Below are 17,975 nucleotides of genomic sequence, written 5' to 3'. Positions count from 1 at the left end.
TGCAATTCTAATACACCACGTTATATAAAGCACGCTTATAAATGTTGGCAAACTACACTGAGGGCACATTTTGTCCCCGTACAATCTTTATTAGTTCGGTTAAAGTCACACATGATTATTTCATACTACGTTTACGCGTTAATAAATCAAAATCTTCATTTTCTGCTTCATCAGGAGGAAATGGAGAATCGATCAAAAACCAAAACGAGAAGTTAAAAATAATGAAATAGTACCTTGATCACGTCGCGAACAGCGGACGAGCACTGAATAAGTTCCATCAATTAGTACTTGGTCTCTGGGCCACGGACAGGAATTGAAATGATGAAATGCTAGCTGTCGACAATAACGAGGCTATAAAGAAGAGTGCCACGCTATCGCAGACTCGAACTTAAGAAAGAGGGAGGGTGCCTCTTTCTTGCCCCGCTCTTTTTTGCAATTTGTAATGGCTTGCAAATGCCAGTTTACAAGTCAAAATGCTTTGCTGTCACACAATGGGTTTTGCAGGTTGCACACATGTATTTTGCAGTTGCAAACCCTTTGTTTCTGTGAGTTGTAGGATTTGTCATCATAGATCCATACAACCCCAGGAACCCTTGGCTGGCAGATCTCTGTACTGTCTACCAGCTGTGACAGGGATTAAGGTATGTCTCCTTCACAGAGCTCAGCAGGGTGATATTCCAGTTTAGGCCGCCCACCTCATCACTGACCCTCCAGGATCCAAAGCTGCGAAGAGGAAACCTGCTGTGTATTTCAGACACAGAATAAAATGTTATAAAATGTGCATTCCACGTCTGGGGGAGGGGGGAACTGGAATTAACAGCATATGAACTTTAGGAAATTGTTTACAAATATCCTGTTTTTAATCCAATCTGTCCAGCTACAATGTAGATTGGGAGGAGATCGAGGCCAAGGGTCTGCTTGGTTCTTAGTAGGCACTTTGCACTCTCCCTTGTATTGTTCAGCTTTTTTGTAGTTTTTTATGTAGGGTGAACCTGCCCTGAAGGCATCAGAGCACATCCTGTGAGCTCCTGTTACATTACACATTCATTTTTTACCACTACCACTTGCACCCAGTGAGCGGAGTGCTCTGCTATTTGCAGTTTTCTGTTGCTTATATAATGCTTGCACCGGGTGGTCGGTGCATGCTTTTCTGACTCACTGCATGCACAGGTGCCTTCAAGTAACTCGGTGCCTCAGAGCAGCGTGCATAGCAACTGGTGCACTGGGGAGGTTTCTAGAAGCAGGCAGTATGGCACGTGTGTCTAACATATAGGCTGCTCTGATTTGCCAGTAAGAGGAAGCCTAAGAAAGAAAACGGCATTCTTGTTGGTGAGGTTGAATCCCCACTCTACACTTGCATAAACTCTTTAGATAGGATGTATTGTACGTGGTCCTTCATTGAATGTGGTAGGTTCTCAGGCATCCACTTCAGGAGGCAGCAAGAGACCACAAAACTCGCTTCCAACCATGTCACATACCCTGATCCTAACTGCAGTGAAATCAAGAAATTAAAAATAGGAAAATAGTACATTGATCACTTCGGGCGCAGCAAATGGGCACTGAATAAGTTGCAGCAATTTGTACTTGGTCCCTGCACCAAGGACAGGAACGGAACTGGTGAATGTCCAGCCATCACCAATAACAAGGCTGTAAAGAAGAGTACCACGTAGTCGGACAAATGATAAGCAGCAGAAAGACTCTAAGCTCAATTGATATGCATGGGCTAGGTAGTGCATGCTATCACAGGCTCAACCCTAAAAATATTGCCTCAATCACAGCGCGAGCAATGGACAGGCACTAATAAATCAATCTGTACTTGGTCCGTAAGGCCCGAAAGAAAAGGAAGGGATGCAGGAAGTGAAGCCTTACCCGCACTGCCGAATTAGAAGGCAGCAAAGAAGACTGAAAATTATGCCAACAAATGGTAACTAATGGGCGGGCTAAAGTTTTTATTTTGTTTTATTAAACAGAACAGGTTGCAGACTTGATGTAAAAATTGTTGTCAAGACAGCTTAAATCGGAGAAGTACATAGAAAAAACAAAATCACCTCCAACCACGAAAGCAAAGCTCCAATGATGCGGGGACAGTAGAGACTTTGGGGGCTTTGGTGGTGGGGGTCCATTTTCCGTTATTGCCCGTAGCAACTTTGCTACTCCACTGCATAATAACCGTGAGAATTGCAGGAAGTTCAGAACAGACACTCGTTGAAGATACGTAACCATATCCTAAGTTACGCAGATGTTGAGAATAACACAAAAGCTCAAGCACATTAATACTTAGAAGGACTGTTTTATTATTCTTCAATGAAATCAATTCTTTTAAAATTGAGGTGTTGTGAATGTGTGATTTTACCAGCTGTCAAAAAAGAAGCACAAACGCTGGCTGATATTAACATGATTTTATTAAGAAAAACTGAAGTTATGGACAGAAATAACTGATATCCAGTACTTATTTTGTGAAATAATTTCCAGCGCCTGAAGCTTTATTCAAAAGCCTGTAGCCGATGCTGAAAAATGTCTGAATGCTAAATATCAAGGCTGTGCAGTCTTGACTCCACTTCATGTCTCTCTTTCACCACCACACACTCCTTGCTCCTGATCTCATTCTTGCAGATTTTAAACTTTTTTTTTATCATCCCTGCTTGCTCTTTTTGTTGCTGTTTTTCAATTTTTCTCTTCCTCCTCTCATGTTTTTCTCTCTCTCGCTCTGGATCAAAGTTTAATGACTAAAAGTACGTGTGAGTCCCCAAAAAGGAGTTTCAGTAGGACCCTCTTGCAAATAGTGACTCATGTTAGGCAGTCTGGGCAAGATGTGCAACTGTGAGTTTTGCCACTCACAATTTGCGACGTATTCGCGAGTCGCAAAACCAAATGTACAAAAGTGTATCTCACACTGTTTGTGATTCCCAGTGGGGTCATAAATGACCTACCTCATTAATATTCATGAGGTAGGTCACAGTTTGCGACCCCATTGGGAATGGCTGCACTCACAGGGATGGTGGCATGCTTGGGACAGCAGACCACCATGTGTGTGACTGTTTTTTAAATAAAACAGTTTAAAAAAAAAAATGCAGCCCATTTTCCTTAAAGGAAAACCGGAGGAATTTCAAAAAGAAAAATTAAACGTTTCAGTTTCATTTTTTCAGAGTAGGCAGTGATCCGTGGGACAGCTGCCTGCTCAGATTTTTTTTTTCCTCATCCATGCACAAAGGGGGACGGTTCCCATGGGGACCGACCCCTTCCTGTTTGCGAATGGGTTACCACCAATTTGAAATTGGTAACTGCGATTGTTTTGCGACCGCAGTTGTGGTCACAAAACAATCTTACATCCCCCTGTGATTCGCTATTTGGAAAGGACGCCCATCAGCACACCCCTTCCAGATAACCATTTACAAATCTATATTTGGGATTCGGTAAATCTGGCCCCTGTGTACCTATGAGAATACATATACCATTCCTGCACGTCTATCATTCAGGAGGCAAGTAAGAGTGTTTCCCACAGTTGCAGTGTTCAATGTGTCTAATAGTTCGATTTCCCTTTCTTTGGTGATGCACCCAGACATCAAGGCTCCCTGAAAAGGGCAGAAGTGTGGTTGTTTCAAATTGCCCGTGGTTAATACTTTAAATGGCAAGCATACATAGTCAAGGGTAACCCGTTGTTCACATTAGACATTAACAAATCTCCTTGACAGGCAGGCTACATATTTGCATGCTTCAAGCTAAGAAGAAATATTCAGGCTAAATTCGAGATTAGAAATGTAAGTATGTATAACAAAATGCACTTCAAAAGGAGAAGCAGTTGCCTTTTCCTAAATAAGACTGACTTCACCGGGAAAAACGCATACTTGGTTTATCAAAATACTATGTCGTACTGATACGCCATATATATTAATTAGTAGGGGTGCAGATGGAATTCGTGTAAAATAATTCAGCTTTCTAGCTAGCAGTTAAAAGCCCATCTGTAACATATCTTATGAAACAGTGGCAGTAACTTTGAAAACAGTACTAGTCTTTCTGTGTGCCACGGCCACTTAAAAAAAAATGCAATTAGATGTTCGTATTAATATGGAACATGGCTAGTTCTCCACTTGGATTTATTGTTTACATGGATCTGATAATTTCGCAATATAGTTTTACAGTGTTATTCTGATACATTCACAGATTTATTCTGAGACTTCTGAGGAGTTGGGAATTCTTCAAATATTAGTTGTTTCGCACTGATTTTGGATAGTTTTCCCTTCAGATTGGCCTGTTTTCAGCTGACATAATATACTGCTCGGAAACTCTGCGATTGTATCATTACTGCATAACTCAGAATCTCCATTTGTCCGGTAACAGACATATTAGGACCTCAGAGAAACTTGAGGCCGAATTTAAGAAAGGTGGCCCTGCATCCAAAGCAGCGACACCTTACTTGCACACCCCTGTAATCCCCCAACGCCATCATGTGTGTGCCGTGTTTAAGATACAGTGCACCATGGCGGTAGTTAGAACAATAGTACCAACATTTTTGACGTGATTGTGGTGCTTTGCTACACCAGCTTCAAAAATGTTGACGCTAGTGTAACAAAGTGGAAGGAGGCCCATTGAATTAAATGGGTGCGTCGTTTTAACGCCTGCTTTGAGCCGGTGTGAAAAATGACAGACAAAATGGCACGGTGAAATCGTTTAAATTTCACTGTGCCATTTTTTCGGGCCTCTTAATGGGGTAACGCCCCCTTGCATAAATTATGCCTGATGCAGGCATCATGTGGTGCAAGGGGTTACAAAGTGGTGCAATGCATGCATTGCGTCACTTTGTAAATATGGCACAAGGAAAAGGCCACCTTAGTGTAAAAAAAGGACACTAAGGTGGTGCTAAAGTGGCGCAAGGGGCTCTTAAATATTCAGGGAAGGAAGACGTCATGATATCTTCAACAAGATAGCAAGGAAAGGTAGGAAGGTAAGTGGAAAGTGCGTTGTCTGCTGTGTTGTGTCATCATGATTTATTGAGATGTTAAGAAATAAATGTCGGCAAAGTTGGCATGAATAATGAACACAATGTGTGGGTTCATTAGCGTAGTTGCAAAATGTTATGTGTCTTTCTGACTCCCCTCATGGGACCGTCGTGGTACTGAGTGCAATCTAGGTCATATTGTGTTGAAATATTCATCATTCCTTAAGAAAGAAGTACCTCTCCGGCTGTCACTGCAATTTAATGAACACAATTTCAACTTTTTGAAATTTCCAAGGCAGTCATTTGAAAATGGAATGGTTTCTTTGGTGAAATGAGCTTGATGAATTAACGGTGCATAGCCTGATTGGTTCTCCATTGCAGTAGGCATGTGTTTCAAAACTAGGACTCAATAGAATATAGGACCATTAGATTTAGTAATGCTTGTTTGCTGATAAAGTCACTAGTGGCACTTGTGCTTTATCTGACAGTATGCGTGGGTTAAAGCTTTAAGCTGTGATGCAAAGGAGGGTCTGTGACCACTAGTTTAGCCTTTATACTGGAGGTACACCCTCCAGTAGATGTAGACACCAGCACAGGCTTTAGCAATGTCAAATGTGCTTGTTTGCTGATAAAGTCACTAGTGGCACTTGTGCAGTATGCGTGGGTTAAAGCTTTAAGCTGTGATGCAAAGGAGGGTCTGTGACCACTAGTTTAGCCTTTATACTGGAGGTACACCCTCCAGTAGATGTAGACACCAGCACAGGCTTTAGCAATGTCAAATGTGTGCTTCAGGTTAATGCACATGTTACATGTAGTATAGCTACTCCTTGACCCATTTCTTTGATGCTTGGATTGGGGGCAAACCCAGGTACCACTCTTTTAAATTTGTACCAGAACCAAATGGTTTTTTCCTGCCCCACCACAGGCACACCCACCTTTCATACATTAGCAGGTGAATGATGTTTGGACGCACACGGCCTACTTTCAGTTCAAAATAACTTTTGTCTTTGAAAGTTGATCTGTCCCTGCAGTTTACAGCTCCTTGAAACACTATGTGACACCTAGGGCCAGATTTAAGAAAAGTGGCGCTGCACTGGGTGCAGCGCCACTTTTCTTGTGCCACCTAGCGTCCCCCTAACGACACTATGTGTGCACCGTATCTAAGATAAGGCACACCATGGCGGTAGTTAGGGAACTAGCATTAACATTTTTGATGCTAGTTCGGAGCTTTGCAGGGCTAGAGTCAAAAATGTTGATGCAAATCCTGAAAAGCCCATTGAGGCTCATTGTAAACAGTGGTGTGCCACCTTTTAACGCCTGCTCTGAGCAGGCGTTAAAAGTGCTGAAAAAAATGGTGCAAAGAAATCTCTTAGATTTCTTTGCGCCATTTTTCAGCCCCCCTAACATGGGAAAGCCCCCTTTGCATACATTATTACTGGTGCAGGCATAATGTAGCGCAAAGGGTTCCAAAGTGGCTAAATGCATGCATTGCGCCACTTTGTAAATTTGCTGTGGCGATTTTGACCTCGCTGAGCCACATTAGCGTAAAAACAATTATGCTAATGTGGAGCCAGGAGGCACTAGGGGCTCTTAAATCTGCCTCTTAGTGTTGCATGAAGACCAGTGCAAACCCCTAGCAAACCTGGGCATTCAAGTTCCTTTATTTCTGAAATAATTGCTAGAAAATTCATCCCACACCGTAGTCAGCTGACTAACAAGATTGCCAAGCCTTTGTGCAGCATTATATTAGAAACAACTGAAAACATGCATTATCAAGATTACAATCTGCACCAGTGGCAACCACTGATCAAGAATAAAGAGAAGAATGCATTGCTAGCGCTCACTTAATAGATCTGCATAATGGCCAGGTGAAAGACTAGATTCCCTCCCGCTGGGTCACCATTTAGACCCTAACAGCAACATAGCGGTGGTAGCTCCCGTTTGCATCAGTATCCTATCTCTGTGAATGCCTGTTTGTGGATGGTAAAGCTCTCACAAAGAAATACGATTCAATGTATTAATGTTTAACAATGGCCACAGCAAACTAGTGCTCTCTTTTATATGGATATAAACCATAAATACGTTCGGACCCATCATTGAGCGGAAGCTATCAATGACCTCTGCCCAGCAGAGTACTCAATTTCGTTGTACCAATCACTATTTTTGCACAGATCAAACTAAACTACATACAACTAGTCCCTTCTCTTTGTAGCTATGTATGAGATTAGGTAAGCACAAATAAAGCCAGGATCTCCCATTTATTGGATCCTGTTTTACAGGGACCATTGAGTAAATGATGTCCTAAGAAGTTTCAGAACTCAACAAATACCATCAAACTAAAGGACATTCTAGATGCCTTAGTGCTGGTGATTGATGACGATGCCACTTTAGGTAAATGGTAAAAGTCTTTAGGTCTAATTTAGGGTTTGTTGGACAGGTTACTCCACCATAAACATGGTGGATATCCTGTCCACCTTGTTAGCAGTGCATTATATCCAATAGCAGATGTAATAAGGTGGATAGGATGTCCTGCCAAACTCTAAATCAGGTCCTTTGCTTCAATGCTAGATTACTTTAAACATAAAGGGACGAGTGGTGGCTGCTGAAAATCTCAATGGGGGGGGGGGCAGAGTGGACGGGGGAAAGAACAAAAATAAGAAAATAAAAAGCAAAAGACACACCTTCTTCCACCGCCGACTCCTGCTGCACGCTCGTTGCTCCTCTTCTTATGTTGTCCCAGCATTCACTGGGACACCAGCACAGGCTCCCAAGCAATCCTGGTGCTGCTTTCATGCTAAAACTAGCCTGAAAGCAGGATCATGATTGGTCTGAGCGGCAGTGACTGCCACTCAGACACAGCCCTAGGGACTGTGCAGTTTCTCAACCCGACCATCTGGCCAAACACACATGTGCACTTAGGTGCACTCTGTACTCCTCCCACCTCCTGTGACCCAGCCCGCCCCTCCCTGTACAGCTGGTTGAAACAGACATTTTCATCTCCTGGCTCTTGGCCGGGGGGGGGGCAACGATCCTCTGCCATTGCAGAGGAATCGCCCTTGACAGGCACCAATTTACAAACGCATTTGTGAGTATGGGAAAAAGTACTAGAGTGTTAAAAATTGGGTTGTTGGTTGACTGGGTTGTGAGGCCTGGTCAAGCAGCAACCACAATCCTAGTCAGGTTAAGGCACAAGAAACCCCAAATTAACCTGTGCTCAATCCTCTGGTAGCTTGGCATAGAGCATTCAGGCCTAACTTAGAGGCAATGCGTAAAGTATTTGTGAAACACTTCAAACAGTAAAACAATGAAAATATCAGACAAAAAGATCCCATACTAGGTTAGATAAATAGAGCAAAATTTAATAAATGAAACAAGACCAAAACAATAAAAACCCAATGTGTCAAACCGGAGTTCTGAATATAGCACTGAAAAGCAAAAAGCGCCAACTGTGGTTATCAGGTCGCTGTGGACCAGGTCAAAATCAATTGTTTAAGCCAACCGCAATGGACAATATTCCCACTGAAGTTTTACCTTCTCATGAGTTGTACCAAGAGCGAAGTTTGTGGGGAAGAAACTTGCCAGGAGCAAGGGAAGCGTCGCTGCTCGGAGGCACAAGGAGCAGACTGGGCATCATGGACAGAGGGGCTGGAGCCTAATGGTGGCGATCCAAGCAGGTGGACGATGCTTGCTGTGCAAGAGACAAACTTGCGGCTGCTCATTCTGGATTTCCGAGTGAGAAGCGAGGTTACGGAGTGAAAGGGACCATTTGAGAAGAGCCCAAAAGCTTGACTTAAAGGGCTTAAAAACCACTTTCTAGGACCGAGGACCTGACAGGCACATCTTGGGCATCAGGAGCTCTCTGAAGATAGGTCCAGGAGAAGTGGGGAGCATGTTATGTCCCTGAGGATCAGCTCAGGAGGCCAGCAGACAAGCCTTTTCAGTCACTTTGGGATCCTGGATTCAAGAGGGATTCCAGGTCCAGTTCTTAGTCTCCAGGCAAGAGGGCAGCAGGTAGCAGCACAGCATGGCAGTGGAACCTTCAAAATGGCGGTCCAGCACAGTGGCAGTCCTTTCAGCAGCACAGCACTCCTTCTTCCTGCCAGAGTATCCACAGGTCCAGAAGTGTACTAAAGTGGTGATGTCTGAGGTCAATTACTTATACTTCTAGAAAGTGTCTTTTAAGTGCAAGGGGTTCCCTGCCTTGCCTGCCCTGGCTCCAAGTTGGCTGGAGTGACAATAAAGGGTTGTTGAGCACTTTGTGTGTGGACAGGACACAGTCTATTCATGAGTAAGTGAGGCTGCCCACGATGACCCATTAAGTCACAACTAAGCTCCCATTGTGTGTGGCTGTCTAGGAGGAATACATAACTGCCCACTACACCCAGTCATGTGACCAGAAACAGATTGTAGGCATCAAATGGCTAAGGCAAGAAAATGTCAACTTTCTAAAAGTTGCAAATCTGACTACACCATACTTTGGGATTTTAAATTGTGATTCAGAGACACCAAAGAGAAAGGGGTCATCTCTTCCTATTTGGAAGCTACACTTGTGAGATGTACTAGGGCAACTCCAATTTGATCCAATGGGAGAGATAGGCCTGGCAGTAGTGAAAAACAAATGTAAGAATTTTGAGTTAACAGTACATGTTACAGGGCATGTAAAACCTAATAGTACATGTCCTACCTTTTATATACACTGCACCCTGCCCTTTAGGATGTCCAGGGTCCACCCTAGGCGTGACTTAAGTATTTGAAAAGGGAAGGTTTGCCTAAGCAACAGGTTTATTTTATCAGGTTGAAATGACAATGTAAACTGCACAAACAGGCCCTGCAATGGCAGGCCTCGGGCATGTTTAAAGAGTTACTTAGGTGGGTGGGACAGTCAGTGCTGCAGGCCTACTAGTAGCATTTAATTTACATGCTTTGGGCACATGTAGCATGCTTTTTTAGGGACTTATAAGTAAATTAAATATGCCAATTAGGTATGTGCCACTTGTACCATGTTTTAGGGAGAGGGCACAAGCACTTTAGCACTGGTTAGCAGTAGTAAGGAGCACAGAGTCCTAATGACAACAAAATTTAATTCAGCACAAATAGGAGGAGAAACACAAAATGTTTGGGGATGACCCTGCAGAATGGGCCAGGTCCAACATAGAGGAACACAAGTTTATGTATTCTTATGGACCTTTGCTCTGAAACATTCAATGCTCCATAAGTAAACATGGAAATAAGGTACAGTATTTTGGATTTATGATGATTTATACCAGTGTTCTCTGAATATTTCCATTTAAACCTCATTAGGTGTTTTGGGCCAATTCACAAAAACATGCCAGAGGATATCAAAGGTTCTACATGATAACTATTTTACTTACTCCAAAATGCCTTTGTGAATGGGCCCCCTGCCTATTCACATAGGAGATGGTGAGTAAAGAGCTATTGTCCTCACAATTTCTTCATGATATAGGAGAAAAATGTGGCAGATGGGAAGTACTAGTTTTTTCTCTTGTAAACTGTGCCAGCCAAAAAAGGCTGACAGTAGCTCTAGCCTATACAATCATTTTGCTGGAAAGACTGAGATTGGATTACAGTTTCAGGTTCTGCATGCAGTTGGATGCAGTGATTACTCTACAATGTTCGGCAAGCTAGACAATCCTCAGAACTACATTTTTTTTTTTTTGCCATATTATATTGCACAAACTCTACCAAAGCTCATGGGCTCCCTTTAATGAGCACCAGATAACATTACACAATGGCAGGTTCATTTTGCATTCTTTTTTTAAGGCACACTGTGATTAAGGGCCTGATTACGACCTTGGCAGATGGGGTACTCCATCACAAACATGACAGATGTCCCACCTGCCATTTCACAAGTTCCATAGGATATAATGGAACTTGTAATACAGCTGACGGAATATCCGCTATGTTTGTGACGGAGTACCCATCCTTCAAGGTCGTAATCAGGCCCTATGTGATTTGAGCAGAACCGCAGGATGTTGAGCCAAAGCCAGGACTCAAATCTGTTTCCCCAATTCAAACGTTGGTAGCTCTGACTGTTAGTCAACATCTCCTCCTTTGTGGAACTAGTTGCATGGGGATAAAGTGATAGTAGATGACTACTGGGCAGTGAAACATAGACAGCCTTTATAGCATGTACATTAACAATATACCAAGAAATGTAAGAATTAATATACACATTTTGACTAGATGTATATTCTAGTTGTGTATCAAATGAAGGTCCGATGACAAGATGTATTTTGGCACAGATGGGGAATAGGAAGTATCAGCTCCTACTGGTCTCATGTTTAAAATGTTGGGCAGTGAGTGAACATCTGTGATTCAAAAAAGGACAAATGAGGTTCTGCTATGGCTGGGAAGGGGTGTTCCAAGGGTAAGAATCTAGGTGAGTGTGGGGTATGAACCCAAAATGTGCAAAACGTTTTGAAGTATAATATGAAAGTACTGGTTTGCTGACCATAAAGAGGGTGCAGCATGTAATTAACTAAGAATGAAAAGGAATGTAGTCAGCTGAGGAGAATTGGACATTGAGGTGCTGTGTAAGGCCAAGAATGCTATGGTGAGTAGATTGTAGTATGCCTAGTATTTGGTTGATATTTATCCCGCTTGATTGTTCAGTGACATGAACAAGTGTCTAGGACGGCTAATTTGTTTTCTCATGGCAAAGTTGTTTACTTTCTTAAGTGGAGTAAATAGTATTGTGTAAGCTTCACAGGTAGTTAATGCAGTGGTCCATGTTGTTCATGAACAGTTAGGTGATTAGAACCTTAGACTCTGGAAAGTGAATATGGTAGCCATATATATTGGGCAGCAATATAAACTAGGATTCTGTTTCTGGATGGCAAAAAGGATAGAAGCCCCATATTTGGAAGCCCTAATTTCTGTTAGAAGTACCAACGTCATCTCAAGGGGCTGTAAATCTTAGGGTGATCCTTTAGTCTGATCTATCACTGAGGCTACACGCATGCAAAGTGGTGCTTTCTACTGTCCCTAACCCTCAAAGTCCAAACACTGCTTCAGTCAAACAGCAGAGTGGAACAGGCCAAATCACTGGCAAGCCTGGGCTACTGTAACATCATCAGTACAGACTCGCCTAAAAACATAAATGAAACATAAATTAAAATGCATGTAGCCAGAATCCTCAAATAGAGGAAATGCAACCAGGCCATACACACACTAAAGACTGTATTTGCTCCTGATGAAAACCTTGAAGTAGTTAGGTCAAACGGGGGCAGAAATAACTCTCTTTGATATCCGAAACTGCTCTATCTGCTGCAACGTTAATTTTACTACAACTCTCCTGTATTCAATACCATTGACCACTTCTACTAACTTCACAGGGTTAACGTCTCTTCTCTATTGCTCCCCATATGTGTTCAACTACTCCAGCACTTGTTCCATAGTCTGTGTACAATGGTTCATACCTAACCAATGACACAGGGTTTGGACTTACGCTTTTAAATAGTTTTAACCAGAACCACATTTGCATTCAGAAATTATTTGCAGAAATCCAAAAAAGCATGAATTAAATTAGGTAAAATAGCTGTCCTGGCCGTTAATTGAATAGCTGTTTTGGAAACGGGTTAGAGTAAAGTTTGGTACTGTGGGAAGGTGCGGTTAGGAGTAGGAGAAACAACTCATTTATTAGAGCAGTGTATAGGAGGTGTAGCGCGACTGGTTATCGTGCTGGCTGCCGACACTGGCTCACTCTTTCTGTTGCTTATATTACCATCCGTGGGAATATGTTTCCCTTTGTGAAAATATTATCTTCCCCATTGTGACACATTTTAAGGCTTTAATTGTGGTTCAAGGCTACTGCTTGATTTCCATCATGGACATTATGGTCATGAGGCACGCAGGGCTATTGTAGGTATTAGGTGTTATCCCCACAAAACTGAACTGGAGATGCCAGCATAGCTTTGGCCTTTGTGACTGCAACTGCCTAAAGGCTATCAGAAGCTTCTGGAGGCAGCTTGGGAGTGGGGTGGCAAATTCCATGAGGAAAGTTGAAAGAGAAAGATTGAGGGCGGTGGAAGACCGTATTAGGGGTACTCCAACCAACAAACTGCATTCTTTCTGTTACTATATTCCCTGGACCTCCACCATCTAGCCAAAAAGATATCTGGCACCAGTAGGCTTTGATCCACCCTCCGCCATAGAATAGGGGATAGGAATCAAATTGATCTTTCTATAAATGGCCAGAAAAAGCCCAAAAGGGCACTTTCAAGAAATATTGGAGGCTACTTGATAATATTGGAGGCTACTTGATGCCCACCTACCACAACCTAAGACTGATATCCGGAAGAACACAATTCGTTTGAAAGGCCTTACAAATTACAGAATTCATACAAAATATGCCCCAGCCAGGCATTTATGTAGACTCATTGCCCTTCTTCCCTTGTCAGTATCTCCTTCCCCATCTTCCTGGAAAACAATGTATTTCATCATGGTCTTTGATCACAGTGGTCATGAGATTGTATCATGAAGAATCTACTCCTCATAGTCGCTTCCACTATTAGTACCTTTGCGCTGTTGCAAGCCAACAACACTTTGACATAATTTATTTCAGTTAAACATCTACAGGATTAGGGCACAAACCCTTATCGAGTAGCCCCATTGTTTAGTTTTTTACTGACCATATCCGTCGTCTCTTTTTCTATTTTCAGGTGTGAAACAAGCAGCCCCGATCACAGCTTAGCAACGATTGAACACGACTTAACCACATTGGACACTGAAATGGCACAGAAGTTAAATGAGCTCAAAGAGCAGCAGCAGCAGCAGTTGTTAAATCTCCGGCAAGAACAGTATTATAGTGAAAAGTATCAAAAGAGAGAACACATTAAGCAGGTGCGTGTAAAACGTGGTAATTTTGTTGTTTCCATGCCACACAAGGCACACATTAAGACACAGAAAACGAATATCATTCATATGCAGCATCAGGACTAGAATTCAAATTGGATGTGACTTAATTAGGGTGTCTTGGAGATGCATATGTGCATACTAATTCTAATGTATTACCCAGTTTGGAATGTTGAGAGCTGGCCACCCAATAAGAATCTTTCCTTTGTGATGTATTGCTCCTTTTGAAGTCCTTAGGGAGCATTCCTTGGCTGTTAGCTCCTCATGACTTGTGCCTTTAGGGTCGAGCATGCAAGAGCTCGGGCCTGTTGTAATCTCTCTATGGGCTTTTAACCAGGGTCACTCTTAATATTCATTCTTTGTTGTGCTTGTCTCAAATGGTTTATTTTTATTGGTGCATTTAGTGAAATGTCCCTCCTTTGTGTGCTGAGCCCCCCCAGGCGATTTCACTAAGTGAACATTTTTGTTGACCATCACACTACGTCATGCTTCCTCCTGTTACAACGTGTGATAGCCCTTCTTCTGGTTTTGGTTTGCCTTTCATCCCAGCCGGGATCCTTTCTACACATTCACACAGGGAGCCAATAACTCTTGCGCTCACGCTCATGCAGGCATGGCCCTTTGAATTGACTTGCTTCTGTCAACTGTGTTACTTTACATTTTCAATTTATGTGGCAAGAAAAGTCCAGTTAGGAATTTACAACACTAATAGCTCTAACTCGAGCAAACGTGAGACCCATTGCATTGCAAATGCTTGTTTAAAATGGTGATACTCTGCAGAGAGAAGCAACACCTGTCCAGTGGCAGTTTCTTTCTTCAAAAGTAAGATTCTCTGTCACACTCTGCATCCCCTACCCGACTTGTCTGAAGGGAAAGTGATCTGCAACAACAATTGCAAAGAGGAGAAAAATAAACCCTTCTACAAGGCATGAGTTCCTTTAGTGAAAGAAGACAATAGGCCAATAGACGGTGTCACAGAGACCAGCTTTTGGGGGAAAAAAAGCAACTGCTGTATTGCTGGTAAGGTAGAGCTGGAGCTGTGCTGCTTTATTTTTCTTCTCAAGTAAGGTGACATAATTTACTGCTAGGGTGGTGCGCTAATAACCCCATTGCCCAATGCATCATTAGTAAATGCTACATTACTCCCTTTCACCCTCCAACTTCCCTCTGTTATTCCTCATCTTCCCATGGTAGCCATGGCATTTATATAAAGGCTTGAACCCGTTAACCTGTGGACAAGGGAGCTTCGACTCCCGAAACGCGTCGGGTGGGTGATGGTTTTGTTTGTTTTGCCATATTAAAATATAATTTTTTCATGAAGAGACATCGTGTAACTGAAGCGGTTTCTTGTGGAACGTAGAAAGGGATATATATATATATATATATATATGTTTGGATTAGTGTCTAAAAATGATTATACATTGAAAGTAAGCATTGTTTGCTTTTTAAATATTTTAAATACATTTTTTAATCTAAAAATAAATGTAAGTTACATTTTTCAAAATAATAATTAAATTAATGAAATTACAAATTATTTCTGTAAATAACGCTCAGTAACTTTTACTACATCAAAATAAATGCATGTAAGAATTTTACTTTTGGTAGATTAGATTTTTTAAATGAATCTTTAAATCTCTAAAAAAATATAATTTTCATTTCATTTACAATACTATAATTAAATATTTAATTCAAAATGAAGTTCATATTGCTGTAGCATTTTTTAAATTTGTCATATTCTTGCTTTTTAATGATAGCATTTCACATAAAGACATAAACAATGTTTTACATTTTTTATTAATTTCCCTATATTTTCCATAGGGAGAAATCTGCACCAAATGGAGAGGTCTCTGTCATGTATTCAGAACCCTTAATTGGCGTATCTTGTGGCATCAATTTGCCATCAAAAGAGTGGTACAAACAATCTCTGGTGCTCCATGGTACATGTCAGAATGCTCAATCTATCACAGTTTTCCTGTTTTTGGTGCTATTCATTCACCTACTGGGAGTGCTTGTGACTGACTGGGACTGAGCACAGTGTGCTACAAACAACAGTGGTACATTATAGTGCAAACCTGAACAGCACATGTTCTTCCCCACTGTCACTTTGATGTGCAACCACGCAACTGGAAAATGGCATTTGTCTCCTAAGTCCGAAAATGTCCAGGTCAATCCGAATTTTCTGATTTGGAATTTTGATAATTAACCTTGAGTTGGCTGATAATGATTTATTGCAAGACAGCACAAACTATTACATATTTTTTACCTCAACATTTCACATAAAAATTAAAATTATTTTTTAAATGTATTAATTTCCCTATACTTCACCATTGGGAGATCTCCGCCCAGATTGTGGAAGTCTCTTCCAAGTGAGTTTAATGTAAAATATGTTCATAAAGTCACTACAAAAGAAGATTTATTCATGTGTAAAGTCATCTTTGTGAAAAGACCCCTTAGATCAATATAGTTTATTTTGCATTGCTATCTTTAGTGCTTTCTTGGGGCTTGTAAGAGTCTAGGTTGTTTCTCAGTTTGAGTGGGCACTCTTTCGCCCTCAAGTACCACATCCTGTGTGTTTGTTTGACTGCATAAAGTTTATTGTGTGGTTCATTAAAACCATTGCAATTAACAAACACATAAACACAATTTAAAAAGTTCCAAAGTGCACACATTTTTGCAATTTGACAGCATACCAATGCATGTAATAGGCAATGGACAGAACCATAGGCCCTCCTGTGTCTAACAAATACAAAGTGCGACATGCAATCAAAGAAACTATTTTATTCACCAATAAAGGGCACAAAGAGTCTGATGTTCACAACTAAGACAAAATGCATGGTTAAGGATTGCAAAATATGTGGAAACTGGCAACATTTTTGGAAGACTTATTGATTCAGGCAGAGCAATGTGTGCAGTGTTAGAAAAATAGCATAAGGTTTTCATAGGTCATGGCTGCTGCCGATGAACCACTTAAAAGACCAACCAATGTTTTCAGCCAGGACCGGCACTTAAGCCACAGTTAGTCAAGAAGAAAAGAGTCTGCGACAGTGCTTAATTTGTAAATAAAAAGGTGCCGGTGCTCAAAGCCCTCCTCTTACATGTGGCTGCTGCAATTCAATGTGTGAACAGGGAATACTGAGGTGGCGTAATCATGAAGCCATCTCGGGCCTCTTCAAACCATATAAAGCCACTCCCTGCCCTTTCAGCTCCCTCTAGCAGCTTTCTACTCCCTCCCTTTGTGACACTTTTTTGTTTTTCACTTCCTCTGTCTTTCCCATATGTGTCTTTTGCTCGCAGCAAATGCTTGAGGCAGAAGAATAAGCCCCAGCCCTCAAAAATAATTGCCGGTGCTCAGCACCGGAAACAACAAGCACAAATTAAGCACTGGTCTGCGACAAAAAGTGTAAATTGCCATATAAAAAGGGGACTGTAACAACACCTATAAAGTGCTTCTTCAAGGGCTTATGTCATGCAGTGCAAAGGACAGAATTAAAATAACAATGAGCTTTGACCACAGAAAGGGTGTTCAGAGACTCAGTGCTCATGCCAAAAGCAGCAAGGGACCATCATGGGCTGTGGTGCGAGTAGCTGATAGGGGCTAGGTGCAAAGGACAATGGTTAAAATAACAGCTGAATTACAATAAACACAAAAGAAAATAGATAAAAAATGGCATGGCTGCAACCAATGACCAAAAATTCATAGGCATGTGCAGACCTATCTTAAAACATCCAATTATTCAGGCAATGTATGCACCTTTATGGGAGAGGCACCGGCGGGTAGTCCAATGAAGTGCTCAGGCTGATACCACTCGGTGGAGCCCCCAGGCAACAAAGCTTCTGACTGCTTGAGCCACAAACGTAGCCAGCAACATTTTTCAAAGAAATGTTATCAGGGTTGAGGGAGTCAATTTCTGCCTGCCAGCATGAGCTGCTGCCCAGTTTGTTCCATCCTGCTTCAGGAGAGATGTTACTCAAGTAAAAGTGGGCAGCTACAGACAACATGTTGAAACAATTAATTGTACAGGGCACATCCCTACACGCAATTGATTCTGAGGGCGGATGCCACCTAGCTAAATGTTTCAGGAATGGCCATTCACGAATTCTGAGGGCCATGAATCTTGCTTGTTTTGTATTTTGAATATGTGCGAGACAGGTAGGGTAAGCCCAG

At 41.8% G+C, this 17,975-nt stretch overlaps 1 protein-coding gene across 2 annotated transcripts in view; it reads left to right on the top strand.

Annotated features, from left to right (window-relative positions):
• Positions 1–17,975, top strand: part of PLCB1 (phospholipase C beta 1) — a 2,042,221-nt gene that overhangs the window by 1,547,488 nt on the left and 476,758 nt on the right. For both annotated transcript variants that reach the window (XM_069234146.1, XM_069234145.1), the window contains exon 27: positions 13,618–13,798. In XM_069234146.1, the coding sequence (XP_069090247.1) occupies positions 13,618–13,798 (181 nt within the window). The remainder of the gene's footprint in view (positions 1–13,617; positions 13,799–17,975) is intronic.

Source organism: Pleurodeles waltl, chromosome 5 (assembly GCF_031143425.1).
Source record: "Pleurodeles waltl isolate 20211129_DDA chromosome 5, aPleWal1.hap1.20221129, whole genome shotgun sequence".
NCBI lineage: Eukaryota > Metazoa > Chordata > Amphibia > Caudata > Salamandridae > Pleurodeles > Pleurodeles waltl.
Note: the sequence above shows the minus strand (reverse complement) of the source record. Positions and strands in the feature narration are given on the sequence as shown.